Source organism: Epinephelus fuscoguttatus, linkage group LG1 (assembly GCF_011397635.1).
Source record: "Epinephelus fuscoguttatus linkage group LG1, E.fuscoguttatus.final_Chr_v1".
Classification (NCBI taxonomy): domain Eukaryota; kingdom Metazoa; phylum Chordata; class Actinopteri; order Perciformes; family Serranidae; genus Epinephelus; species Epinephelus fuscoguttatus.
The window spans coordinates 13,123,556-13,150,098 of NC_064752.1; the positions used below are offsets into that span (position 1 = coordinate 13,123,556).

General features: G+C 42.3%; 1 protein-coding gene and 1 long non-coding RNA gene across 2 annotated transcripts in view; one reads left to right on the forward strand and one right to left on the reverse strand.

Moving 5' to 3' along the window:
- Positions 1 to 26,543, reverse strand: part of LOC125888076 (uncharacterized) — a 200,525-nt gene that overhangs the window by 165,835 nt on the left and 8,147 nt on the right. The gene's annotated exons all lie outside the window — the stretch shown is intronic.
- si:ch211-286o17.1 (hematopoietic progenitor cell antigen CD34) lies at positions 845 to 24,971 on the forward strand. Its single transcript, XM_049574172.1, has 8 exons — positions 845 to 1,034; positions 13,632 to 13,733; positions 14,210 to 14,472; positions 15,611 to 15,703; positions 18,446 to 18,566; positions 19,533 to 19,585; positions 20,583 to 20,732; positions 23,991 to 24,971. The coding sequence occupies exons 1-8, from the start codon at positions 941 to 943 to the stop codon at positions 24,177 to 24,179; spliced, it is 1,065 nt and encodes a 354-aa protein (XP_049430129.1). The 5' UTR covers positions 845 to 940; the 3' UTR covers positions 24,180 to 24,971.

Below are 26,543 nucleotides of genomic sequence, written 5' to 3' on the forward strand. Positions count from 1 at the left end.
GTCTTGGAGGGTGGGGCTTTTTTTTTTTTTTTTCAACAAGTCACTTAGCATACCTTCGCCAGTGGTTCCAGATGTGTGATTTACAGAGAGCATGAGAACAGCTAGCAGCAGAGCTAACAAAAGTAAAGCAAAGATCTCCAAATTGCAGGGGCGGGGGGCTGGGTGCTTTCAGGACTCTGTGGAAGTGTGAAATACTTAAACGGATCCTGTGGTGTCTTCACCAGTGGGACGGCCGTCGTTGATTGATGGCCTTGCTGAGTGGTGGGGGCTCGGTGCCACTGAAATGGATTAATACCATTTGCATAACAGTGGATCGCACTTTTTGTTTCGAGTATGATGTTCTGCTCCACGGTCTATCTCCATAAGCCTATTAAGGACCGGAGTGTCACCCTATTGTCAGCTCTCACCTTTCATTGTGGAGTGGATTACCGCTGCCGTCCAGACAGGGTTCACAGCTCAAGCAAGCAGAGGACGAAATAATGAGCATTGACCACCAAAACTTATTCTGCAGTGCAACAACACACATCACACACACTGCAGCCTACTAGTAGTGGATTCAACCACTGAAGGTGCCTATATAATGTAGATGTAAATAGTGATTGGCATTTGAAGAATGCTACACACACATTTTTTTTTTTTAAATACACAACATCCCAACAAGACCCCATTCTCCTCCTTCCCTCCATCTGCCTTGCCCCGTTTAGAGGGGTGGGGGCACAGAGGAAGGGTTAAAGTAGCCAGTGGAAGACAGGGTGTAGGGCTGGGCCTCAGTAAGGGAGGAGGGGGGGCTGTATAAAAACTGACAGAACACAAGTGGTGCTTTATCCACCCTGTCCCGCTCTGGGTAAGAGGAAACCCTTAACTGCTCTGGCTCAACCAGCTTCACCCTTTTTCTCCGTTTCTCTCCCTGGATTTTCACTCACGCCCGTCAAACGTGTGCATGCTCAGGACGAGAATGGCAGCATCATCTGCGCAGAGAACTAACGGGCCCTGCAGAATGTTGGCTTTGCTCCTCGTCGCCTCAGTCTTAAATGGTGAGTAGTACAAAGAAATGCTTAATGCAAAGAGGGTCAACTTCTCAGAGATCGTATGGCCATGCACAGGGAGGGAGGGCCAGGAGGGGTGGGGTTGGGGTGGAGGGAGTGTTTGTTTGAATGGTCTTTGAGTTGAATCCAGGTTTTAACCCTACAACCTTTTTATTCTCTGGAATGCTAACACACTATCTCTGCACTGAAATCTTTGAGACTTCCTGTGTTTTAAAGAGGGTTTGATGAAGATGTTTTCTCCTCCAGGATGCAGACAGAAAAATATTGTTTGGAGAATACCTTGGCAAACAAAGGGATCATTTTAGAGAGAAGGGTTTTAACTACGTGGAGGCACAGCAAAGGTTAAAATGATGATGTGACGTTAAGATGTTTAATCTGAATTTATGAATTTGCTGCTAAAATAGAACTTCCAACATCATCTCATTACTTTCTTTCTTGCCTTTTACTATGCAGTTCTAAATATTTGTAAACCTTCCTCTGGTGGTATGTTTGCTATTTCACTGACCCGATTCCCACGATCTTCAAGGACTTCGAGAAATGTGTGTATTTATATTTAGCTTCGTAATGTGAGGCCAGTTGAAGCGTGCGTGCAAGAGAGGAGGGTGTGGAGTTTGGTTGTTAATGTGCATTTCAAATGTGGCTGTGTGGCTGATATAGTAGGGGCTTTATTGAGGCATCAGGCAGGACCGATGCTGTTAAACGTGAGACGACATGTGGCTCACATGGCAGAGCTCTAGACACAGTGTGAAACATTTTAAGAATTAAGATTAAGAGCTTAATCTATTGTCTGGATTCAAAAAAACATTCTTAGTCAATTGATGGGGTGCGGCCAAAACAAATTCAGGTTGTGTTTTGATCACAATCCCGTATGATTAACTTTTCAAACCACTGTTCCCCCAATGCAAGCTTATTTCAAATTCCAATTTAGTTCATGCACAATTCAAAACTGATGAGAGGAAATCGAGACCCACACAAGACAAAGAGCAAACAAGACAATGAAAGTCTGTTTTCCAAGTGTAAAAATTCTGCTTGCATGCTTGCTTAACTATTAAGATGCAGATCAATCCGGATGTGTGACTGCGTATGACTCCAGTTTTACCCCATTAATTGTCTGCAGTGGCAAGCAGATAATTGAGATAGATCATGTGGAGAGGAGAACTATCTGTGAAACCTTTCAGATACATGACTAGCTTCATTCTTCAATAGCGGCCGAGCCAAGTTTAAATCAAAACAAACACTGAGCAAGACTGAGATGTCACCAAGAAATGGGGCTGAGAATGAACCATAGCCATACTATCATCTGCAGCGCTCTCTGTTGTGGCTGGAAATGAACCCCGCGCTGAATTGCTTAATTCAAACCTTCTGTCTTGTTCATGGGATAAAGCTTATGGGAATGAGATCATCAGCAACGAGAGGCCGCTGCATCTGCTTTGGAAAATTAAACTGCCTTGACATGATTTCAACCTATAGATTCAGAACCAGACGCAGTGAAACTTTTTTACTCTGCTTTTGAGAAGAAAAAATAATCATCTCTTGACGTGCACTGTGACGTTTATCTTCCCCAAAATCACAAGTTGCTAAAACAAAGCAACTCAAAACATGTGATAAACCGCAGTTGGGCCAAATGTTTCTGTCAAAACAGATAAATGGCGATGGAGCAGATATCAGATGTAACACACATGGGAAACAAAGACAAAGAAGACCACTGCAGTTTAACAATATTTCAGCTGCAGGATGAAGCACCTGTCTCATGACTTGGAAAAAGATCCCTCTTGCAGAATTGTCTTGTCAACCTGAGAGATGGGAGCAGGGCAGTTATGTAAGCAGACGAAAGATGGGCTTACTGTACAACTTTACTGTGATGAGGTCAGAGCGGATTCACAGATGTTAGTGAATGTAACGGTTGCCCAGACAACATGGAGGGGGGTCGTGGTAGCAGAGGCTGAACAGGAGATGATCAGAAACACCGAGGGAAAACCCCTGGTGAGGATGTTTAGCAGACGTCTTCTGGTAAAGCAGGGAGATGGTCAGACGCAGCAACGCAGAGGGACTGAATGATGCTTTGATTGACTTAACTGGCAGTGATATGACTGGAATGTCTCGTGCGTGGAAGACTGCAGTTCAAATACATGAAAACTACACTTATGAACAATTTTCGTGACATAGCTTAAGCTGTGCCTGCGCTGTGAAGTGGTTTTGGGGAGGTTCTCCAGCTAAACCCTCTCGCTGCCAACCTCAGAGCATGTAATTATGTAAATCATTGTTTGCGCAGTGCCCATTGAAGTAACGGATGCACCAAAGAATGTCAACAACAGAGTGTTCATTCCTCTCATGAAGAGAGTGGCACAGAGTGAGCCAAGTCAAATCGCAGTGTCAAGTGAGCCAGCGGTGGCAAGTAGACATCTGGGCACACACACACACACGCTGGTACACAAGATCCTCATTCACATGGGATAGGGTTTTTCATCCGCTCTTAATAGGAGAAAGGCTGCTTTTCCACTCAGCTCTCGACGGCTCTGTCTTTGAACTTGTTCCAGCCTCTGTACTTTTAGGCTCTGTTTACTCGATTCAAACACAATAAGCGTTGACATGGTATAGCCAAACAAGCTGCTTTGTCAAACGGCATGTGCCCTGATCTATAAATCTGATACATGGAAGGGAAGTCAAAGCCTGAAGATCAGATGGCAACACGTACTGTAACAACTCAAAGTGAAAGCAACTGATGTTCAAAAGCAGAGAGCAGTGTGTTTGCACATCAAGTCTAGCTCGGCATCTTAATGGCCTATTATGGTTGTTTTTCACTACCATCCCTGGATGTGTGTGCAAGTAATTACACGGGTAGATTTCTTTGAAAGATATAGTGTGCCTCAAATTCTTTCTGGACAAAATCAATGTTGAGCCTCTGAGCTAGTGACGCCCAGATCTGCCTCCCTCTGCAACAGGATCTCCTAACAGTCTACCTGCGTACACTCAAACCAGACAGGCTCATTCAAGGTAATGCACCAGGCAGTGAAACTGTAGTGGGCGATTGAGTGGGCGATTGAGTGTGCGTGTGTGCGTGTGTTCAGAGGGGGGGTGATATAATGCACTCAATTGAAAGCAGATGTCATGTTTCCTGATTGTGGTTCCTCTGAAACAGGCGTCGTGGTCTTGATAAGGGGCTGCAGTGGCCTCGGGGTTGGGCTGGGCGAGCGCTGCAGCTGGGCAGCGTCGGGTGAAGTAAGTGCTGCTTCCACGGGCCTGATTGAAACCATGAGATCCAGTTGCGTTTCTGCCAACGGAGGAGAATGAGCCGGGTTCTGCTATTAATCGCTGTGACAGGAATGACAGGGGAGGGGAGCGCAGTGCGTGTGTGTGTGTGTGTGTGTGTGGGGGGGGGGGGGGGCAAGATAGTGGGGTCAGCAGTCTGTTGTTTCAAAGAGGGTAGAGTTGCAGAGCATGTTTAACCCTGAAGGACGAGGCTCCAATGTCACATTCCTCAGCACGCTCTTAACTCTCAAATTCAGACTGTTTAAGATATGACTTACGATATGAAATTATGAAAACACTCTGACTGAATGATGCTTTCATTAACTAGAAAAACCCAAAAACAGGGAACGACTTATGGGGCTAAACGAGATGAGGAAAAGATATCATAGCATGTTTATTTTTGCATAATTTCACAATATAAACTTCCAATTATCTTTTGGAGATACAACTGAAAGAAGCCGAACCCAACTTTAGTATTTTGTCTGCCCCTTCTTATTTGATCACACAAAAAAAGGCATAATTATGGGAGAACAGGCTGACAGTCTTCTAATGAAAAGGTATTACAGAGCAATTACAGTCAGTGTTTTGTCTCCACCTACACTTCTTTGAAAATCCATCTTGGGGTGAGTGTGGGAGGGCTGGTGTGGAGGGGGTGTGCGCTCTTGGATCAAATTTCTATCCAATAGATGCCAGAGTGATGTCAGAGAAACTCTAAAGAGGTACTCTGACAAATTTGAGGCACGTCCGGAGGCAGCAGAGGAAGGAAAATTACATTTGATGATAGCTCAATTAAGTGTTTTTGCAATTTTTCTTCAGTATTACATTGCTCAGAAACACTGACATAATTCGTCGTGTGTTACGCTGTATAGAAGCAGAGTATGGATGTTAGAGCCTCATATAGTGGGTTGTACATGTAGACCTTTCCCACAGACCCCACTCATCTACACTACACAAGACGTACAGCAATTTAAACAAACAGTATCCTGTAGACAGATGCATAAGGAATATCTCCAGGACATATAACTGTGGGAGAAAGGAGGAGGCATAATGTCTTCACAGTGTTTATAGAAGCTGTCTGGGCTTGACAGACTCTCACACACTCAGTCACAACAGTTACATTCAGCTTCAAAAGCAGAAAACGGCTCTTGGCACAGGTTGATGCAAGCTTCACTTGAGGATAGAAAGATTTGAGATAAATTATATGGCTTCATTTAGAGCTGGATTGTCTATATTTTTAAAGATTATATCCTGTGGTAACTATTGTATGCTGCATGTGGCGGCAAGAGTGCAAGTAGAGCCTCCATTAATGGGACAATAACTGTGTTTCCAAACACCTTTAGTATCGTACCCTTAGGCCCTGTGTCCACCAAAGCGGTTCTCTTACAGCTGAAATGCCAGGTGCTCCCCAGGAAATGCTCGGCTGGGAGAGCTTGAGAGCACTTTGGAGGTGCGGCGTTTTTTCAGCAGCGACACTATGGTTGTGTCTAGTTGCTATGATAAGGAATATGCGTAGAGGTAAAATGTCAGCACGAGCTAGACTACCTGCTCTGGATGAAGCAAAGACTGACGCATGTAGAGAAGACGGACCTGCCGATCTAGGAAACATAAGTATATATTAACATATGTCTCGTCCGTAACCTGTGCATGTAGGATGTAACAGTTGGTCTTTGTGGTTTTTGTCATGCCCCTCCTCCACTGTGATTGGATGACAGTGATGAGAGAAGCATTTTACCCAAAGCTGAACATTTTTAAACTACTCATTTGTAGTGTTGTGCTTCCGTTGCAAAGAATTTAAAAAAATACACTGGCCTCAGGGACACAGCCCCTCAGAGCCGTAACCAATATGGATATGTACCTAAACTAGACAGTACTCTTAAATGTAGGTGGGGTTGTTACCGGATGTTAACTGCTGCGTCACTGCTTCGTTCAGCACTTTCTGTATTTCCTTTTCACCAGAGATGCAGAGAACACCTGCACCTCGCTGATCGTCCACAGAACAGGGGTTTCACGACAAAATTTTCCAATCAAAAAAGAACAGAGTGGAGTGTTTCGAGTCTCTGTCGCAGTCAATGGAATACTTAAAAATAGCAGGTTTGTGCACCGAGTCCTTGTTGAGCAAGAGTGCTGATTGTTTCTAGCTCCACCTTTTAGTATCTGATCAATGTGCTGGATAACTCGACAAATGGGTAACAAAAACGGGATGTAATGGAGCTGTTCTATTGGTACAATTCAAAACTCGTACAAAGCAAACTCAAAGATAACCATTCTCATGTTTACCAAATTGAACTGAACCAGACTGCTTGGTGAAAACGAGGCTTTTGACACGGTGGTCCATCAGCATGTGCGGACCATTATCACCTCACCATGCCCCATTACCCTGCACAGGATTTTCCCCAACAGAAGCAGGGAGAGCCCAGGGGCCCAGGGGTGTAAGGCCATGTGTTTGGGGTCTGTCCCTCATGAACATGTAGCTCAGGACTTCTCTGGAAGCCAGACTGGGACTGGAAGCCAAAGTCATGGCAGTGTCTACCCATTAAAACACCCAACAGCTGGTTCATGTTTCATACACAGGACACACAATAGAGGGTGTACAGTGAAAGAAGTACTGCACAGTAGATGCAGATGAATGGGTGTATTGGCTGCTTTCAGAAGTAGGCGTGCAAAGTTGAACAAAATCTTAAATTTCAAACAGTGAAACTCAACTCAATCTGTCCATTAGTGGAACTAGAACAAATCTGGTCAAGTACTATATGGGAGTTTTCATGCTCGGAGTCATCAGGGAGGCACAAGAGGCATAAATGTAAGGTTGTGTGGAGAAGACATTTGCATTCATGTGGAACTTGTGCATGTTTAGCCATTACATACACCATGAAGCAGGCTTAAGAGACCCAGAGCAGGCATAGCTTTCTAGGGCCACTGTAAAGAGCTGTTACCATATGGCTCTTGGCATGCTGCTTTACATTACACTATATGTTGTAGGAGGTGTGAGGGCTGAGGTGAACATCTCACCTCAATGGATTGGATGCCTGGGATTAGCGTGCGTGACTGGGAGAGGGCGAGCAGACAGGGAGGATTGGTGGGGGGGGGGGGGCGTTGAGCTGCAGCCTTGTCTTCTTCCAGAGCTTGCTACATTCCTCCATCTGCAGTCCCAAGAGATGGGGGGGAAGCGTTTCAAGACCGCAGCTGTCACTCAGAGCAATCTGGTGGGAAAATCTTCAAGGGAGGAATGAAGTCAAGGCCTGGGCTGTAGAACATATGGAGTCAGGGCTGATTAGGTTTGTCGTGTTTGTGCAATGATAGCGAGACACACGACTGATGACTGATATCTTGGCCCGCTTTCTAGCATTACGCAAAAAGACGTAATGAAAGACAAGTCTGTGAAGGTATCAGCGGTGATGTGAGGCTCAGGGGGCTGCAAGCGTCTCTCATGTACAGTATGTATGAGTGGGATGGTTCAGTTACATCAGTGAATAATTATCTGGCTCCTGTTGAGTGTGCGAGTGGAGGGCAGAGGGCGGTGAGGTGGTGATGGGCTCAGAGGTCACACTGTCAGGAAGTGTGCGGACCTCATGCAGGAAGTACAGCTGCAGCCAACACCCGGGACGCGGCTGTATCAATTACAGCACAAAGGTGCAGGTCAAGGCTACAGTTTCATCGAGCTACTTGCAGCTTCTCTTTATACACTGTAGAATATTTGAAAAGCAGCAAATGATCATGAATGTTGCGTAACAGTTTGCTTGAAATGAATAATAACCAGACTTGAAGCTTTTAGATCCACAATAAAAACAAAACAATAAAAGGCAGTGACCCAGATCACGCTATACTGTTTCTGTAAATGTTGGTCATGAGTAGCAATTATACACGGAGGTTTCATTCCATCTGGTCTGTCAGGGATGTTTGTTTGCGTGTAACAAGTGATGACTGGTCAGAGCTGGATTCAGTTTATTGGCAGCTTCAGATAAAAAAAAAAAAACAGGCCGAGTGTTATTGTGTCTGAAGCTTATGTTTTGCCCTATGAGAATGTAGCAGCCAAGTTTTACAAGTGTGCTTTAGGTGCCATGACATCATTAGCACAAGCCTAGTAAAACACATTTGCTTTTTACCGTATGGATGTAAAATCCTCCCTAATCCCTCAAAACTCAAACATATGCTGCAGGCTATGAGCAGGGGGATTGTGTTAAAATAAAGCCAGTGTGGTTTTCTCCATTTTAAAAAGAGAAATGTGAATTAATTCCCAGTCACTCACCACAATATCTCCCCAATATCCCTTCGGAGAACGCCCCAAACCCCAAACTGTAACAGAAAACTAAACATACCCATCAGCCACACCATCATTCTTTAGACTTTTTCATTTTACAACAACACTGACACAGTTTTACCCTCCGGTCCGCTACAAATCACCTGCTGACAGAAAGTCATCACAGAGCTGAAACAACACATTTCAGCCTCCGCGCACTCACACTTCTGTGTGTCACGTTTGTATGAGAAAACCTGATTTATGACCAAACATCTCACCCATTTTGAACCTCATCCTTTCCGGTAAAATAAACAGACGGACCACACAGAGGCGGCTGAGGGATGGCAGCTGTAGGCCACAGGCTGAAGAGCAGGAGCCTAACAGACAGACTTAACAAGGTTAGGGAGTCCTTGACCTGTCGCTGCTCCACACCCATGCTAATGCTCCTAATGGTAAACTAGAGACGGGGGGGGGGGGATAGTGAGAGGCAACATCCTGGCTCCATTGTGAAACTTGAGCCCTTTATTTTAGGGTTGACACAGCTAAAGAAAGTACAAAACTGCCTGGAGGTCAGCGACTGATGTGTTTTCTAATTCATCTGAACCAGTTACAAAGTGTAGACGTTTAGGCACAGTATGACGGACAGCTGCAGTGGACAGTTGCTGGCACTAAGCATGCCAAAATTAAAGACCTCCTTGGAGATGATTGCCCCACCTGCTAGCTCAGGCCGGCACACACAGTGTTTACTCTGTACTCGTGGCACCTGTCTGTCACAGTGATTTATCTGAGGAAGTCAGCAGACATTTGTCACAGTGCCACCACTGTGTGAATCCTATGTGTGAAAATCTCAAGTATTGACCAGAGACAACCATGAGGAAACAATAGGGTGTGATAGAGGTGGAAAAACAACTCATGTTGTACTAGGACAGCAAAAGAATGTGAAAAAACAGAATAATACCCTTTTCCACCAAAAGTTGTGTATACACATTTTTTCAATGTGGAAATACCAGCTAAAAATAGACAACAGACTCCTTTCCCATTGCCAAAAAAACAGAGCTGTGTACAGTGCTCTGCAGTCGACAAGTGTGCCTCTCAGTTCGTTCTTTTCCCTGCTGTGTCACATTCGATGTCACTATGCACCAGAAAACAAGGTTAGTAAACAGTATGAAGTGCATAGAGGCTCGTGAAAATGTTACGTTGGTACTTCTTTATATCTGTTACTTATTCAGTCTGTCTTTCAAACTCGGTGCAGACTAATATGGAGCAATGTTACAGCACTGCTTGGACGGAGACGAATGGTATTTTGAGGTGGTGCACGAAGGTGTTTCTCCTAGCTAGCCCAGCACCTGCTAACCGTGTGCTAACCTTTTTTCTCTGCAAATGTAAAATACAGATGTTCAGGGAGTGTCGAAATCCAGGGCTTGGGCAGTGACTTGCAGCATCAGAAACCAACAAAAAAGGCGTCCTTTAACGTCGGCATGATACGTCGCCAGTTGCCGTTATAATTTAACAGCACTCGGCATTGTCAGGGGGAAATAAGGCGGGGCAAGGACGAAAGTTAAGGCAGCGAAACTCTGTGTAGGGTGGGCGCGAGGGGTGGTGGATGGGTCCAACAAACACGACTTTCACCCGAGAGAGTGGTGTTTGCATCTCGTAAGATTCTAAAGCCAAACCCTGTTCTATTTTCCTAAACCCAACCATGTGTTTGTTGTTGAAGGAAAAAAAAAAACGTCAATTTGCAGCGTTGTACCGACGTAATGATATTTTGAAAGAGACTGTATGTAAATGGTAAATTTCCTGTGAAAATGGAAGTGAATACTGAACATCCCAGAACATCCACAACCAACACACCCAGGGTACCTTGCACATCGTATGTGGACATGGAAAGTCCATGACCAAAATATTGATATGTGCGGAGGTCGGAGTGAGAATGTGACCAGGTGATTTAAACGGATAAAAAGCCTGAATAAAGCAGTTTTACATTAAGAAACATCAGTTCTTTTCCAACACTCTCATCATGGAGGGGCTCTGAACTTAAGTGGCTGAAGCAAAAATGTAAATCACCCTATCTAGAGCCAGTGTTTGGTTTGTCCATTCCAGGCTACTGTAGAAACATGGCATTGCAACATGGCAATCTCCTTAAATGAGGACCTGCTCCCCTGGTAGATATTAATGGCTCATTCTAAGGTATACACGAATCTTATTTTCAGCCGATTATAAACTAAAGAAAACATATTTATATTATATTCTATTTCTGCCAATATATCCCCCTAAATCACACTGAACCTTGAAACACATGTTATTCTTTTCTACATTTCAAACTATCCACATATCAAAAAATTATTGAGTAAACCTGTAATTTACAGTGTATGGTAAAACAACATAATTTAAGCTAATGTTTTACAGTCACGTATATGAACGCAAAGTGTAAACAAACTAATCAATTAAATTGAATTTCAGTGTAAACAGAGGCACGTATGTTAGTGACATTTAGCTCAACAGGGGGCAGCACACCTGAACAACAAATCTGAAATCAATCACAAAGTCAATGTGGCGACAAGCAAGGAATGATACAGTGAGAGAGTGAGAAGTAATGAGATCTGCAGCAGAGGTAAGGCATTATGAGAATGTTTTTAGAAATGAGGTAATGCTGTTGTTGTTAGACAGCGGGAGGGAAATCTGGGGAAGAGGAATGCATGCTGAGTATTCTGGTTTGACTCTTGGATCCTACCCTTGCAATCTGACCTGCGCAGTAACGGCCTCAGCTCATTAGCTCTGTGTCTGCAGGGTGTGGCAGCATACTTTACTAATTTGCCCAGAGAATAAAAATGTTCCCTGAAAGTTATCCAGGTTATTACAACTTTGCAGGTGAAGTCATTTACACCTGAAAGAACCTGAGTAGAAATATCCTATCAAGACTCTGATTCAGGGTTGCAATTTATCAAGAGCTCTCGCCCCAAAGTCATACAGATCCCTGAATCTGGAAAATGGTATAATGGCCTGTTACATAATTCAAACATTTGGAAAAAGTGATGTTTTCAGTGGCATCATTACCTGGCACCTTCCAGCAGCACATTTAATCAGGGCATTCAACTGTTTAACAGGGTAGATGGAAAATCATCCGGCTCACATTAATACACTTCAGCAACGTATTTTGTATGTCCCATTCGAGCCGAACCTGAAGTGAGTCACTGTGACCACACGATCTGTAGAGAAACCTCAGAGAGAAGAAGATTGCATTTCAAAGTAAATGACTTCATGACGTGATCCATGGATCTGAGCACATCAGTTATCTGCTGCAGAGAGATCTTTTACCTAATCTTCCATCACTGTAGAGGCCTCTGGGGACACAAAGAACTCTCACTGTGAGCTCTCACACACTGCATGAGCTCATGCACTCAGATGATACTTGATGTTCGGGCACACTGGTGAGAACTATAGACCATCTGAGCCATGAGCTATACCTCACATTACAACTTAATCACATCATGACGGCCGAACTATAATGAACTGATGTGGGATAATAGCTCAGATTCTTCTGAGTAGCTGGACTTAAGTAGCTTAAGTGAACGCTCCATCCGGAGAAAGTAGAGCTCACCATTAGACTTAATTTTGAGGCTGAGACTGGTATGCACCTGTGATAATTTGATCACAGATTGTCCACTTTGGTTCATGTGAGCTTGCTGTGTGCAAATTACTCACACCCAGGGCATAATTTCAGAAGGCATCATTGGACCCCTTCACTTTTACAGTCCGAAAACTGATGTTATATTAAAGCAGGAGAAACTGCACACTCACTCATATTAAAAAGGTTCAGTGTGTAGGATTTAGCAGGATATATTGCCAGAAATGGAATATCATATCATCCGTATGTTTTCTTTAGTGTATAATCACCTGATAATAAGAACTGAATTCTACATAGGGAGCAGGTCCTTGTCCACAGAGATCGCCATGTTGCACCACCACGTTTCTGCAGTAGCCCAGAATGGACAACACTGGCTCCAGATGGGGTGATTAAGATGTCCGCGTCAGCCACCATAATTCACAGGCCCTCTGTGACGGAAGTGTAAAAAAAAAACGCAGAATTTTTCCATGTGAAACTGCTTCATTGAGTGGTTTTACTGGTTTAGCCCCCGTTTATACGACAACGATTTCAACTGAAAACAGTAAACTTTAGTTGCATTTTGGCCGATCGCTATCGTCTGGATGGACTTTGTCGTCCATCCAGACAAAGTTATCTGTGCCTGCTTTCGCCATTGCGTCTTCTTTGTTTTGGTTTGTAATCACCGCGTTGTAGAGAAAGGCGCTTCAGTGCAGAAGCATGGCGTCATGCCGTGGTGTTGCTTTGCAAATTTACACTGCCACCCATTGGCCTGGCGTGCATACTACAGCGTTTCCAGTAGATTTTGCTGCTCCGTGTGAACGGGGATCGTTTCAATAACGTCATCATATAAACGTGGAAGTTTTTTAAAATGCAAAGGACAGACTTTTCTGTTTTTAGAGAAATGGTTGTCGTCTAAACAGGGCCTTAAATCACTGGGTATGTTTGTTTTGTTCTGAGAAGAGAAGAGAAGACCTCTGCAGGTTATTCGGCTCCTGGTACAAACCTCCTGAACAGTCTCAAACACCGGACGTTTAAATTTTTAAAAGTGGTAACATTATCTGTTTGAGCTTGGAGTGTCTCGGTAACACGTTGTAAGAGGAGATTCTTTTTTAAATTTTATTTATTGTTTATTTTTTTACAGGGACAGCGCACAATTAAAAGTAATTGCACCAGAGTTAGCTAACAGCTAATTTACATCTGTTGTCCCTACATTTCGAATGCTTGAGCTCAATGGGGTTTAATGGAGTTAAATTTAGATTTTCGATATATCTCCAAAAGTATGAGATAAAAACGGTTTAATTTTGTGACAATCACAGAAGTGAATTAAATTAACAGAACTCTTCGTCTGACAGTTCATGTTAATTATGTAGTATGAACTTCATTGTGTTTGTCACTGATTTAACGATATGCAACTGCATCTACAATGAGACAATGAGAACATTCATTGTGTTTTTAAAACAAAGTGACGTTAAGGCCAACTGTTCTGATTTCACAGCAGGAGTCATGGCACAGGAAGAGGAAATTGTCGCAGTGACGGTGCCATTTGTGGAAACAGGCGTACGAGGAGACATGTCTCCAAGGGCGACTGAAGCTCCTGGTAAGAAACACTGACTGGCACTGCCATTCATTTAAAGAAACGTTTTGTAGGTTTACTCTACAGATATACAGATGTATCAGGGCAAATAAAGGGCTCACTGATGGGGAAAAACAAGCACCCAAAACAACAACACCAAAAATTTAAATAAATCAACATTTGAAAGATTGAATTATACTGTGGGGACAAAAGCAAAAAGAAAGCCAGAGCAACAGTACATTGATTACAGAGAGGAAGATGAGGAAGAAATTCTTCACATCTTAAATAAGCAGCACTAATGAACTGCATAAGCCTGATTGATTCGATCTCATTAACATTTGGTCCAGAATATATCAGCATTTAAAGTGTGATTAGAGCCCTGGGTTGCATCACTTTTCAGATTCAACCGCATAACAACCTCTGACCTACAATGTGAGTGAAAGCCCATGTGTCCTGTTATATCCAACAAATTAACAGTTTAAGTTGAATTGTTTCTGCAGAGTCAGAGGATCCTCAAATCCTGGTTTTCCCCACCATGGGCCCTGTAGTAATGACCGAACAGACGACAGCAGCACCGACAACAGCAACAGCTACAGAACAGGCAGTAGACAACAACGACAGCAACCCCGCAGCTCCAGAGGACACCGCAGATGAGAACACTGAGTTCACAGTTGAGGTCCATACTGACGCACCCAAAGTTGTGGAACCAGAGACCCAAGCGCCTATGCCTGCCAGAGGTGACGGCCCCGTCAACAAACCGCAGGTAAGATAAAGAAGTTCTCTCAGATCCCTCAGTCCATCATAAAGTTGAATATGCTGTCTGGTCGTATCTGTGGGGTCACACTGATATCTGACAGTAACTGATAACAGAAAGTCAACCATCCTCTTTACAGTCAGTTATTTTACATGCAGATTCCATGGGTTTTCTATGTGTACTCCAGCTTCCTCTCACAGTCCAAAGACATGCAGGTTAATTGGTGACTCTAAATTGTCCGTAGGTGTGAATGTGAGTGTGAATGATTGTCTGTCTCTATGTGTCAGCCCTGTGATAGTCTGGTGACCTGTCCAGGGTGTACCCTGCCTCTCACCCAATGTCAGCTGGGATAGGCTCCAGCCCCCGTGACCCCCAACAGGATAAGTGGTTATGAAAGTGAATGGATGGACTAGTCTTATTTCGTCATGTTGGGGACACCTTTTTTTTCCCATGGATCAAATTTGCAAATGGTTTAAATGACAATGAGGCATCACATTATTTGCAAATGGTTCTTCTCTAAGCTGAGAAGGAAGAGTGGTGTAGTAGTTTTTGTATAAGAAAATAAGGACGTATTTTCATTTCAGTGGGTCACATCTGTTTAGTCTTGTTTACAGATGTTGTGCTTCCAGCTCATTGGATACACATTTGTAGTATATGATATGAGAGACCAATCTCAGTCACATAGCCAGAGTGACTCTTAAATTTTCTTTAGTTTTTCTGCAATGGTCAAACAAGTTTGTTACATGCTGTGCTGTAGGTACTAGAGATGTACCAGTTTCATGTTTTCCCCCTCCTGATATGCTTTTTGGCTGATACCTACATTCAGTAGGTAGGGTGGGCACCGGTGCTTAGACTACTTGCTGACCAGCATTTTAGGTAGCATCAGAGACATTTTAGATACCGGTTTTGGAACAACTCTAGTAGGTACACATTCGGATTTCTCTTTGATTGGAATCAAAAGATAAAATAAACAAATAGACTTATAACAGAGGGAGCAAATCAGGGGCTTTTAGTTGTGTGTCCACCCACCTGTTGTGTACTGCAACATGTTAAAGGCCACAAGCCGAATAATTCTTTACAACTCGGCATGTCATAAGCAGATCGGTGAGTCATGGGATAATTAAGGAGTTTTGGTTTCTCTCTGCAGCCCGTGCCTCAGGATGATGTTGTGTGTGTCAGCAAAGAGGCGGTCCAGGACAAAAACGCAGTCAGTCTGAAACTCAAGGCCTCCTCCAGCTGTGTAAGTTCAGAAAACACCTCCGTCTGTCTGTTTATGTATCTACTTATATGTGCTGTAAAATAAATATTCTGTTTGTGTGGCGAAACAGAAAGAAAAATAAACTTTTTGCTTAAGGCAAAACACCAACTATGAATTCTAGTATGCTGTTTCCATGGCCAAGGAAAGTTGGATCGATAATTGTGAACATGAGCTCCTCTGTCAAAGCTAAAACAGAGAAGACCGTCTCAAACTTGTGATATCTTAAAGTGTAAAGTCTGGGGCTGCTCCGTAAACAATAGATGGGAGACTGATTTTGTGGACCCACAGAATGTTTGGGTTTTATTTAATACCCAACATTCTTCTGGGTGCTCTCAGTGTCATCTGTAAGACTTTATACCCTATGACATCACAAATTTTAGTTTTAGCCCTCTAGCTTTTGGATTCAGGAGAGTGTTGCTCATGTTCACCAATAATATTGGACAACCTTAGGACTTTTTTTTGGAAAGTGGTGCAGTTCCCCTTTAAAGATAACATTTCAGTGGTATTGATGATACAGCAGAGCAGCAAACAATCCTAGAATGGGTCACATGAAGTTGAAGGGATGCAAAGTATTCATGCACGTGCATATTCACACACAAATCAGCAAACTGCACCAGAAAACCAAATAGTCTCTGGCTTGGTTTTTGATGCTGTTCCCAGTTGGCTATCAGCTTGCTAAACATCAGCTCAGCAGGGAATTCTTCCTGATTTAAGAGGCAGTGACTGTTACATGTGCGATGCCCATAAATCAGCGATGGTAGAGAAAAACTGTGCCCATCCTTTTTAAAGTCTTCATCTCATGGAAAGTCCATGAGATTTCTGTTGCCTGTAAGCCAGGGCATGCTGTGAGGGCAGAGGGAGGGTAGCACGATGTGTGGGCCCCCCGCTGCTGTAGAATGTGTAATGTATAGAGGCCTGAAGCAGCAGCGTGGGTGTGTTTGTGTTTAGAAACACAAATTCTTCAGGGTCTCAGGATAACAGCTTTGAGGTCTACAGGAATCACAGTGCGGCAGCGCCCGTGTGGAGGTCTGAACCCACAAGATGTGATTTCACCTAGCTATGGCTCTCATATAGCCTCAGCAACAAATGTATTATTTAACATTTAAACAATGTATAAACTGCTGTTGGCAGCAAAACATACAACAGAGGGCTCCCTGTGTGCTCAGACAAAGACATCAACCACTCTGAAAATCCAGCAATATTTTCTAGTAATTCTGGGTTTGTTTTGCCATATTATAGCTGTCTGAGAGACTCCATCTCTGTGGACATTTTCACCTCTTGATACCCAAACTTTTTTTGGTATGCATTGTTAATTTCTCCTAGCTATTTGGGATCAGCAGGACCTGATATATATAAAAAAACAAACACTGTGGAATGATAATTAAGTCCCAGTGTCCTCAAATGAGACAGCAATAAAGTCCAAACATCTTCAAACAAGTACTTACTAGTTAACAGTGTCTGTTACTGTTGCAAATGTGACTTCAGACCTTCAGACCGACTTGGCAGAGATGGCTGCCATCTTGTTTTTACATGGATTAATGTATTGTGCTCTTACTACCACTAGATGGCACAAAAAGTGTCCATGAACGAGGACAACAGGTCTAAGTCAAGAAGATGAAGTATAAGGCCAAGTAAACCCAAATTGCAATGTCCTCATATGAGGACACAGAGTCTCTGGAGGTTAAAAGACATATCTCTTTAGTTTTGCTTTCACTTAAGGTGTCTCATCATTTGTTGCATTAATTTTTAAGGCGTATCTTTGGTCTTTTCTATTCTTCTGTTTCTATTTGGTTAAACTTTTTTTTGGTTTAGTGTTGTCATTTTTGGTGTCTATGCTGTTTTATTTTTGCTCTGTGAAGCACTTTGTGCTGCATAATTGTATGAAAGGTGCTGTATAAATAAAGTTGACGCTGGCCTTGCTTATTTTGGCTCAATCCAGTATTTCAACTTTAGGACTAAACTGAGGTCTCAAGTGAACTCTCTTCCATTCACATTCATTGCATTGCCATTTTAAAATTGTTTAATCTCAGCTGATGCAACCTGTGATCCTATTTTGCTTGTGAACAATTTAAATATTTCTTAAATACATTATTGTGTAAGAACTGGATTTAGTTCAGCAAAGGTATTCCTGGTCTGAGAGACTGTGTGAAAGGATAAAGGAGTTGCAAACAAGGCAGGTCTGGTGATATCTCACATCCAGCCCTGTAATCAAGAAGCTCATCTAGTGTTGCAATGTCTGCAATTTTGGTGCCACAGCAGAGAAAATGTTGAGACTAAATTTCATAATGCATAAAAAAACACAGAGATCAAATAAAGAGCTTCTTAAGACAAATATTTCCAGATAGAGGTCACTTTGTCCTGCTCATAGCTACACATCTATCCATCTGTGCACTCCTAAAGTGGGATCAAGGGCTCCTACAGTGTGGCAGGTTCTGATGTTTGGATCAGATGACATCAGGGAAAAGGTTGTGCACCGGGCTGTGATGGTCCTTATTGGATTAAAGAAAAAGAAAGATGAAGAGAGAGAGGGTGAAGGGATTAGAGGTGGGGTGGAAGATTCAAGGCAATACTTAAGGAAGGCGTTGTGATTTTGTAGAGAGCTAATCATTTCGGATTAGTGTTGAATGTCACATTGTGCAGTTTGGAATTTGTTCAATTAAACTGTTCACGTTAAAACGAAAAACGTTTCAATTCTAATTAGCTTTCATTTTGGTCTCCTTGCAGAAAGACACCAAAGTGAAGATTGAAAGTGTTCTGCAGGAGCTGTGTGGTGAAGACTGTAAGCTGGATATCTATCAGGAGGACAACTCGGATGAAATTGTCGTATCTGGAAAATATGTTGAAGGTCAGTAATGTTCTTGTGGTAATCAACATGATAAAAAACACGGCCGAAGCACATTGCTGTCTACATCGACTACACAGACGTCAGGTCACTTATTCTTCCCACTTAACAAAGATGAGGGCAAAATATCCTGTGCGTTGAGTCCACCCATTTCCCATTAGCTGACATGGAGGTGGCGCGTCTTATGACCTTTACTCTGGAGAAAGACAGCTGACTGTTGAGTCTCATTCCCAGGTTGTCAAATATCAACGCTCTGAGTTGGTCATTTGCTCCAACTGACAACTTCTAGTGTCTGTATTTGATGACCTGGGAATGAGACTCAACATTGAAGCACATGAAGCACTTTAAGCTACATCTTGAATAACAATCCGAACTTTAAAAATAATAATTTCATTTGGTTTTCACAAAAGTAATGAATGACATGCTGAGATATAGGCCTAATGTATATAATTTAAAAAAAGTTTTCTTATAACCCTTAAAACCAAGAAGGCCTCGCAACCCCCATTAAGCTTTGCCCATCCCTAGTGGGGGCCAGGACCCTCAGGTTGGGAACCAATGATATAGGGTACTATTTATTAAGTAGCACTTCTCTGTGAATAAAAACATCTGTTCATTTCCATAACTGCTTATCCTGTTAGGGGTCGCTAAGAGGCTGGAGTCTATCCCAGCTGACACTGGGCGAGAGGCAGGGTACACCCTGGACAGGTCACCAGACTATCACATAGAGACAGACAACCATTCACACCTACAGACAATTTAGAGTCACCAATTAACCTGCATGTCTTTGGATTGTGGGAGGAAGCCGGAGTCCCTGGAGAAAACCCACGCTGACACAGGAATAACATGCAAACCCCGCACAGAACCCCCACCAAGGGTTCGAACCAGCAACCCCCTAGGCAACAAAAAATGTATTAAAAAATGTAACAGGAAAAACACTGACTGTAACTTCTTTTTTTTCCTAATTTGCAGATGATGTTGCAGGCATGGCCAACAAGTTCAACAACGACAACATCAAAGATAAGGTACAGTGCCACATATACTGAATTATAGAACTACTCTACAAACATATATTCCCTCTAATGGTAGAGGCAGTGCTATATCATTATATAGATCATAAATTATTCAGTTTAGTCGGGAACTGCAGAGTCATGATTTAGTGTGTGACAGTGTTTCTCCTTCAAATGCATTATGTTTTTATCTGTTCAATAGCCTTACCCAGGCATGGACACTCAATGTCACATGTCCAGCCAACATCACACCATTCACCATTAAGAGCCTGTGAAATACACAACCGACAGCATAAAGTTACATCCACTAGACTCAGCCACCATAAATTGTGTGGTTGACTCATAATGAAACTAGACGGCAGAATACACTGGGGAGAAGAAAAACACTGCCTGAGTGTGTAGACTTTTCCAAAGGCTTCAAGCTGCCAGGCTGTCAGTTTGTGTGACAAACAAAAAGCCCACAAACAATCTGCTTGTCAGCTGCAAAAGATTTTTTCTACTACCCAGGGAGCAATCTGGGGTTATGGGTGTGCCTGTCACACCCCTCTGTCTCTTTGCATTCAACATACACTACATTGCCCTCTCTACTCCATCATATACCGAATAATCGTCTTAGTAATTTAACAGTGTTTCAGCCAAACAGTCACTCTTCATTATGCTGTCTGCTCACTGGCATCTTTTTGTTTTGACACTGCCTTGAAGCCAGAGGAAATACTACAAATTCTGTAGGTACATCTCCATAAACAAAGGCTTTGGGAGGGGTTGTGTCTTTTCTAAATTTCAGTCACAACAGACAAGACGACAATAATGAAGATCTCCATCCACCAGGATAACAATTACACACAATGTACTCTATTTAACATGTGCGCTTTATCTCCTGTTTTCATGCACGTCAGGTTCAGTCTGTACTGTTTGATGATTTGTTTGATTTGCTGGAGGCAATATAATTCTGACTTGGTATAGACACACAATATGAACACTTGACTCACATTATTTTGTTCTCTTTTATCAGACTGATGTGAAGGAGGCTGTTCCTCGCTGGGGGAAGAACTCTAAGTTGGTACTGGTTTCCTTGCTGCTGACTGGCCTGTTGCTGGCTGCACTGCTGGTAGCTGGTTATTACCTCAAGACCCACCGCAAGAACTCCAAAGGAGTCAGACTGGTGAGTAGATTAGAGGAGGTGTGTTAAGCTGCTTTAAAAGCATAGATTTGCAAGCTACCAATTACTTCACACTAGAAGACGTTGAACTACAGCAAAGCTACTCTCAGGAGAAGTTTCTAGTTTGGTCAACTTAAGCTACTTAGAAAAATAAGTTCAAACTACTTTGTAAAAACGTGTCAAATTGACATTGGACACATAACAAAATTATAACAAAATATAATACAAAATAGCAATATAGGTCAACTGTGCAAGCAGCTTATTACAATCCATATTCACATTTATTGTAAGGCGTAGCCCTCTACTGGCTGTAGTAATTATTATGGAGCAGAGCAGGATGTGAAGTGACCTAATATACAAAGTGACAAAGTCAGCGTAATGTTGCATAAAGTGAACAAAAGTCCCTTTAGGATGGGTGGCAGGGGTGGTGGATGGGTCAAACAAGCACAGGATTTTCACTCAGGAGGCCAGTGTTCATAGCCCGAAGTCAACACTGACTTCTTTTAATAACTTCATGGCGAAGTATGCTCGTAAGTGTAGCCTACTAGCAGTTGAAGTATGTGATGTCTGTCATATGACATACGACACATAATGCTGGCAACAAAAGTACTTGTGTAATGCCAAACCATGATGTTTTTTCCTAAACCTATAACCAACAAGACATTTTATAGCATAACTGTAATCGTTTTCTAACGTTAAGAACATGTTTAAAATGGTAACTGTTAGGACTGTAATATATGTCGTTTTGGAACTCATTGGAAATCGACCTATTCTGTAGTTAAAGCAAGAGAGAGTTAAAAAAAAAAAAAGTCACATGTCAACAAAAAAGGCCTCTCAGTCGAGTTTACTGCAAAGACTGCCCACTTGTTCACAGGTCATACACAAACAAGAAATTAAAAAAAAGCCTCTATTCATGGGAAAGTGCAGGAATGTCAGCTTTGGTTTTGTGGACAATGATTATCAGTCGGTATGTTTTCATGACATCAGAGAAAATCGATTTATTGTGTTTGTACAACTAAAACTATTAGTCCAACTGAAATCGTATTAAATTGAATTTCTCAAAATCGGACTAACACACCCAGATAATGCAATTGGGAGTTGAATTACTCCTGCATGTATAGAGTCATTCGGACCCAAACTGGCCGAGGTGCTCTGAGCATGCTCCATAGTTTCCGCCCCGGGCTTTGACCCGGAAGACAAAAGCATTAAATGCCTAACAGAAGAAGAAGCCAGTAACAACATGGCTAAATCTACATCCAGAGCTGTGCATTTTTGGACAGATGAAATGTACAGAGCTGTAAAGTTGTGCACCACGGTACCAGTTTGCTGCTAGCTAACCGTAGCTAACTTGTTTGTAGATTGTTTGGTCTGTGACATGATAGGTCAACCAGAAAAGGTCCGATACTAACAAGCTGAAAGGGGGCATATCGGCACCTGTTGTAGCAGAGTTGGACATACTTCGGTCAGTAAACCAATTCCCCTCCCGTGCTTGTACACTGAGACAAGGACAGTAGCCAAATTAAATGCACTAGTCAAGCTAAAACGGTGCCTCGACTTAACTATTCATGTAAATGTACTGACTCAGACACCTGCCCTCGGAAACTAGAGTTCAGATGGGGGTCTTGCACCAACCAGAATGAATCGTTTTGTGAGGTAATTTCTAAAATAGCATGCAACAACTTCTCAGAGCATTTGTTAATTAAAAGCAATTGTGGTCAAAGAGGGCTCTGTTATAGAAGAGAAGCAATGGTGAAACAATAAAAAAAACCTTTCCTTTTAGAACCCAAAATTGAAGTTTCAGTAGTAAACCACACAAAAATGTCAAATAAAAGTAATTCAACAATTTAAATCTTTATGCAAATATGAATGAAACTGAACTACTCGCAAGCTTCTGCAAAATCTAGTTAAACTACCTCTTAATGTGTCGGTGAAGATTCTCAATCACCCAGGTCATGGTAATCGGAAGTGCTAATATCGTAGGCAACTGTACTTGCTTGTGTTTTTTGAAGACGACTCTGAAACTAAGAGCTCATGTGACCCCTACGACTCTGCAAGGGTTCCCACCCACACAGGGTTTATAGCCTGCAACTTCGTACCAGTCATTTAGAACTGAAGAAACTTCTTGGATGAGACGCGAAACGTCTTCAAGAAACGCAAACAAGTCCAGTTGCCTACGATATTAGCATTTAGGATTACCTCTTAATGTGGTCCTCCTCTCCACATCACTGCTGTTAATGCCCACTGAGCCAAAAGTCTGCAGCTGTTTGCACATCGGTAATCATTAAAGCTGTATTTCACACCAGAGGTATAATTATCATCTTGCTTAAGTCACATTTAAATGCAATCATGAGATCAGCTATTACACAAAGTCTCTGGCTAGCTTTAAAAGAAGATTCCACCTCGACCAACATTATCCGTCTACCCTGTATTGCCCCACATCAGTGCTTACAGTGCAACAAAAGAAAAGCATCATGGGCTGACAATGAAGCAACCACCTTTACTGAACTAAGCTGAGAGAATTTGGCCCCACAAGATCCAGTTCGCTGAGGAAATTGTACAAGGTGACTGTTTATTTGAAAAGAAGAACATATGGATTTGAGGTCAAATGTATGGTTATCCTCCGGTTAACTCAACACTCTGGGGAGGACATGCTTGATTCACATGTCTCTTAACTCAAAGCAGTATTGAGGGCTTTCTGCTTTTTCTACGTCAATCCCCTGCCAGGGGGCTACAGATGGTTTTAGTTGGGGGGGTTTTCTTTCTCAAGCTTATGACATCACTTCTTAAAACGTTTACACATGGGGACACACCCATATGATGGTTTGGATGGAACAGATTGCTGAATTGTCTTTTGTTTGGTGTCTTATTTACCGAATAAGTGTTTGTCACATTCATCAAATATTATCCTCAAGGTTCTTGCCGACAGCCAAAGCACCTCACCAAACTCAAACAAAGGCACCTACAAAGGGTTCATATTTTCAGCTGGAGGCAAAGTAAAACAACAAGCATGCATGCATACTGTCAACCTCCCAACAGGAAAACAATTACCGAAACCCTTCTGAGTGCACACACAGCTGAAACCCATAAACCTCATTAAAAAAGAATTTATTTTTGAACAACGCCCACAAAAACAAATCAGTTTTCAACCGCGCACTCTCTTGCTTGTTTGCATGTCATATTCCAACGGCAGAATGAAACTTGTTGGTGTTAGATGTGTGTCTTAAACCTGTATGAGTTCTGATGTTGGTGTGTCTTTCTCAGGCTGAATCTTTCCAGGTGGATGAGGAGAACCAGGCCAACACCCTGGTGTCTGTGGCCCCTCTACCCCAGGAGCCCCTCGACAAGCCGACGGTCAACGGTGAGTCTCCACCAGAAAACGGGACCAACCCTGCCCCCACCACTAACGGACACTCTGCCACCCAGACCCCAGTGGCTGACACGGAGATGTGAATCCTGACACCCCTGACCTCCTGTTCTGCCCATCACCCACTGGGACACACTACCCACAAGCCCCTCTGCTGCCTCAGAGACTGTCCACACACTGAGACAAATTCTACATGAATCCACCAAATACCCCCCCTCTTCTTCCTCTGCTGCACCTCTCGTGATGATGACGACGATGATGAAGCTCATGATTATGATGATGAAATGACAATGCCTGTAATGTGAAAAGTTTGGGATCACTGGCCTTCGCTGGTGTCAAGAGGAGCCTACATATGCTGTGTTTGGGACTGAGACTGCTCAGCAGGGCACCGGCTGGGATTTGTTAGCCGCCCTGACTTGGGTCTAGTTGTAACAATCATTGTAGAACCCCCAAATAATGCCAAATATGCGCTGTTGATTCACGACAAAGACGCAGCGAATGCTCTATCATTTCAATCCACCATTGTGGTGCAATGAAACCAATGAAGCCAGGCAGTTGAAAGGAGACCAGCTTTTATACTGTTTTAAAAAGGACTGATGCTCACTGCTTGTTTTTTCTATTTGATTCAGGAAATGTTTGTTTTCGTAGCATTTTTTTTTTTTTGCCTTAACCTTGTTAAGACCTATAAAGTGTAACATGGGAAAGAAAGACGTGAATGAAAGAGATCCATTGGTTTTGAATTTACTGAAAGTTGGCTATATTTTCCTCACAGATGGTCAAACAGTAATTAAAAAACTGCCATGTTTTGATTTTCCTGATGATTTTCGATATTCATCAGGAAATGTTTGTTTTCATAGTTGTTTTTTTTTTTTTTTTTTGCCGTAACCTTGTTAAGACCTATGAAGTGTTAGATGGGAAAGAAAGAAATGAATGAAAGTTTTTATTTTTGTTTTGTATTTACTGAAAGTTGGCTATATTTTCCTCACAGATGGTCAAACAGTAATTAAAAAACTGCCATTTTGCTTAATTATTGCTTGTTACCATTGTTACCATTCTTCATAGAAACCAAAGACCAGTTGACATAGTGTTAGCAACAAAAACCAAATTAATAGATAAGATGGCAAGCAGCAAATCTTTGGTTTCACTGAGGAATGAAATAATGCTACCAGGCAAGCTATTAGGGCTGTACCACCACTACCAACACCAGGACTCTTAAAGTGATGCCGATACCAATGTAGGACCTAATTTGATACCTTCTTCCTACACTCTAAAAAATTATTCATGGGGTCAGTGGATAAAGCTTAAAAACAAAGAAGTTTTCCAGCATGAATAAAGTCAGTTGACAACTTATTTTAAGAAGTTGGTCATAAGTAAAAACATTTTTTTATGTAGGATGGAATAAAAATAAACAAGTTAGAATATCCTAAATAGAGTAATTTGACCACTAAATATCACCCTAACTTTTGGATAATATTAAGTTGGTTCAACTTAATGGTCAAAGCAAATCACATTGGTTTTACTAAAGTTTTTTCAGATTACAAAAGACTCATAGGATTCACTGTATACAGCCACAGTTGGAACTCCTTAAAAAGATGCATGCAAATAGTTAATAAAAGTTGAACCAGTGGATTATTTTTTAGAGTGTACTTGATTTGATACCCATCATATGAATGGAGACATTCAATTGAATAAAATACCACCAGATACCCAAAGGCATGTGGTACAACCATACTTTTGAATGTTTTGGTGGCATCTCGGCACGCTGAACTGCCAACTCTGTCAAATACAACGTGGTCCCTTTCACCACACCACAGACTGTATGGGTTGTACTTGCTGTGGCAGTGGGCCAGTCACATGTCGCATTAAAGTGCTTGTAGTGACTGGCTGCAAGTAAAACCACAGTCTTTATTTCTACATCTGGGTACAAAAAGGAGCAAATGCAGGTTTGACTGGAGAAGTTTTGATACTACTTGGTACTGGGTTATTTCAGTCGATACCTTCAATGTGTTGAGTACTGATACCGAGCCCTATAAGGTGTTCATAACATGGAAATGTCCGCTGAAAACTGTTGGTATTTGTCTCAATGCTTTATACTGATAAGCATAATGAACACCTAAACCTTGACAACCACTGACCTTTAGTCAAAGATTAATTGGGATAGGTTGCAAGGTACATTTCTCTTTCTGTATTAGTGGTGATTTTCATGATGATGTTAGTGTACAATTTTTGTATTTTTTTTTTGACAGATGCAAACTTTTACTACTCTCACCACTGTCTTTTGGAGTGGTGAAGAGCAGCAGAGTTTTTTAGATTCAGAGAAACAGAAAAAAAGACAAAAAACACCAAACAGACCGGGAGTTTTCAAGTTGCTGAGCTTGTAAACAAAAATCACTGCCGTGAAAATCCTTCACAACATAAAGCAGGTTCAGCATTCCCAAGAACGCCTTCAT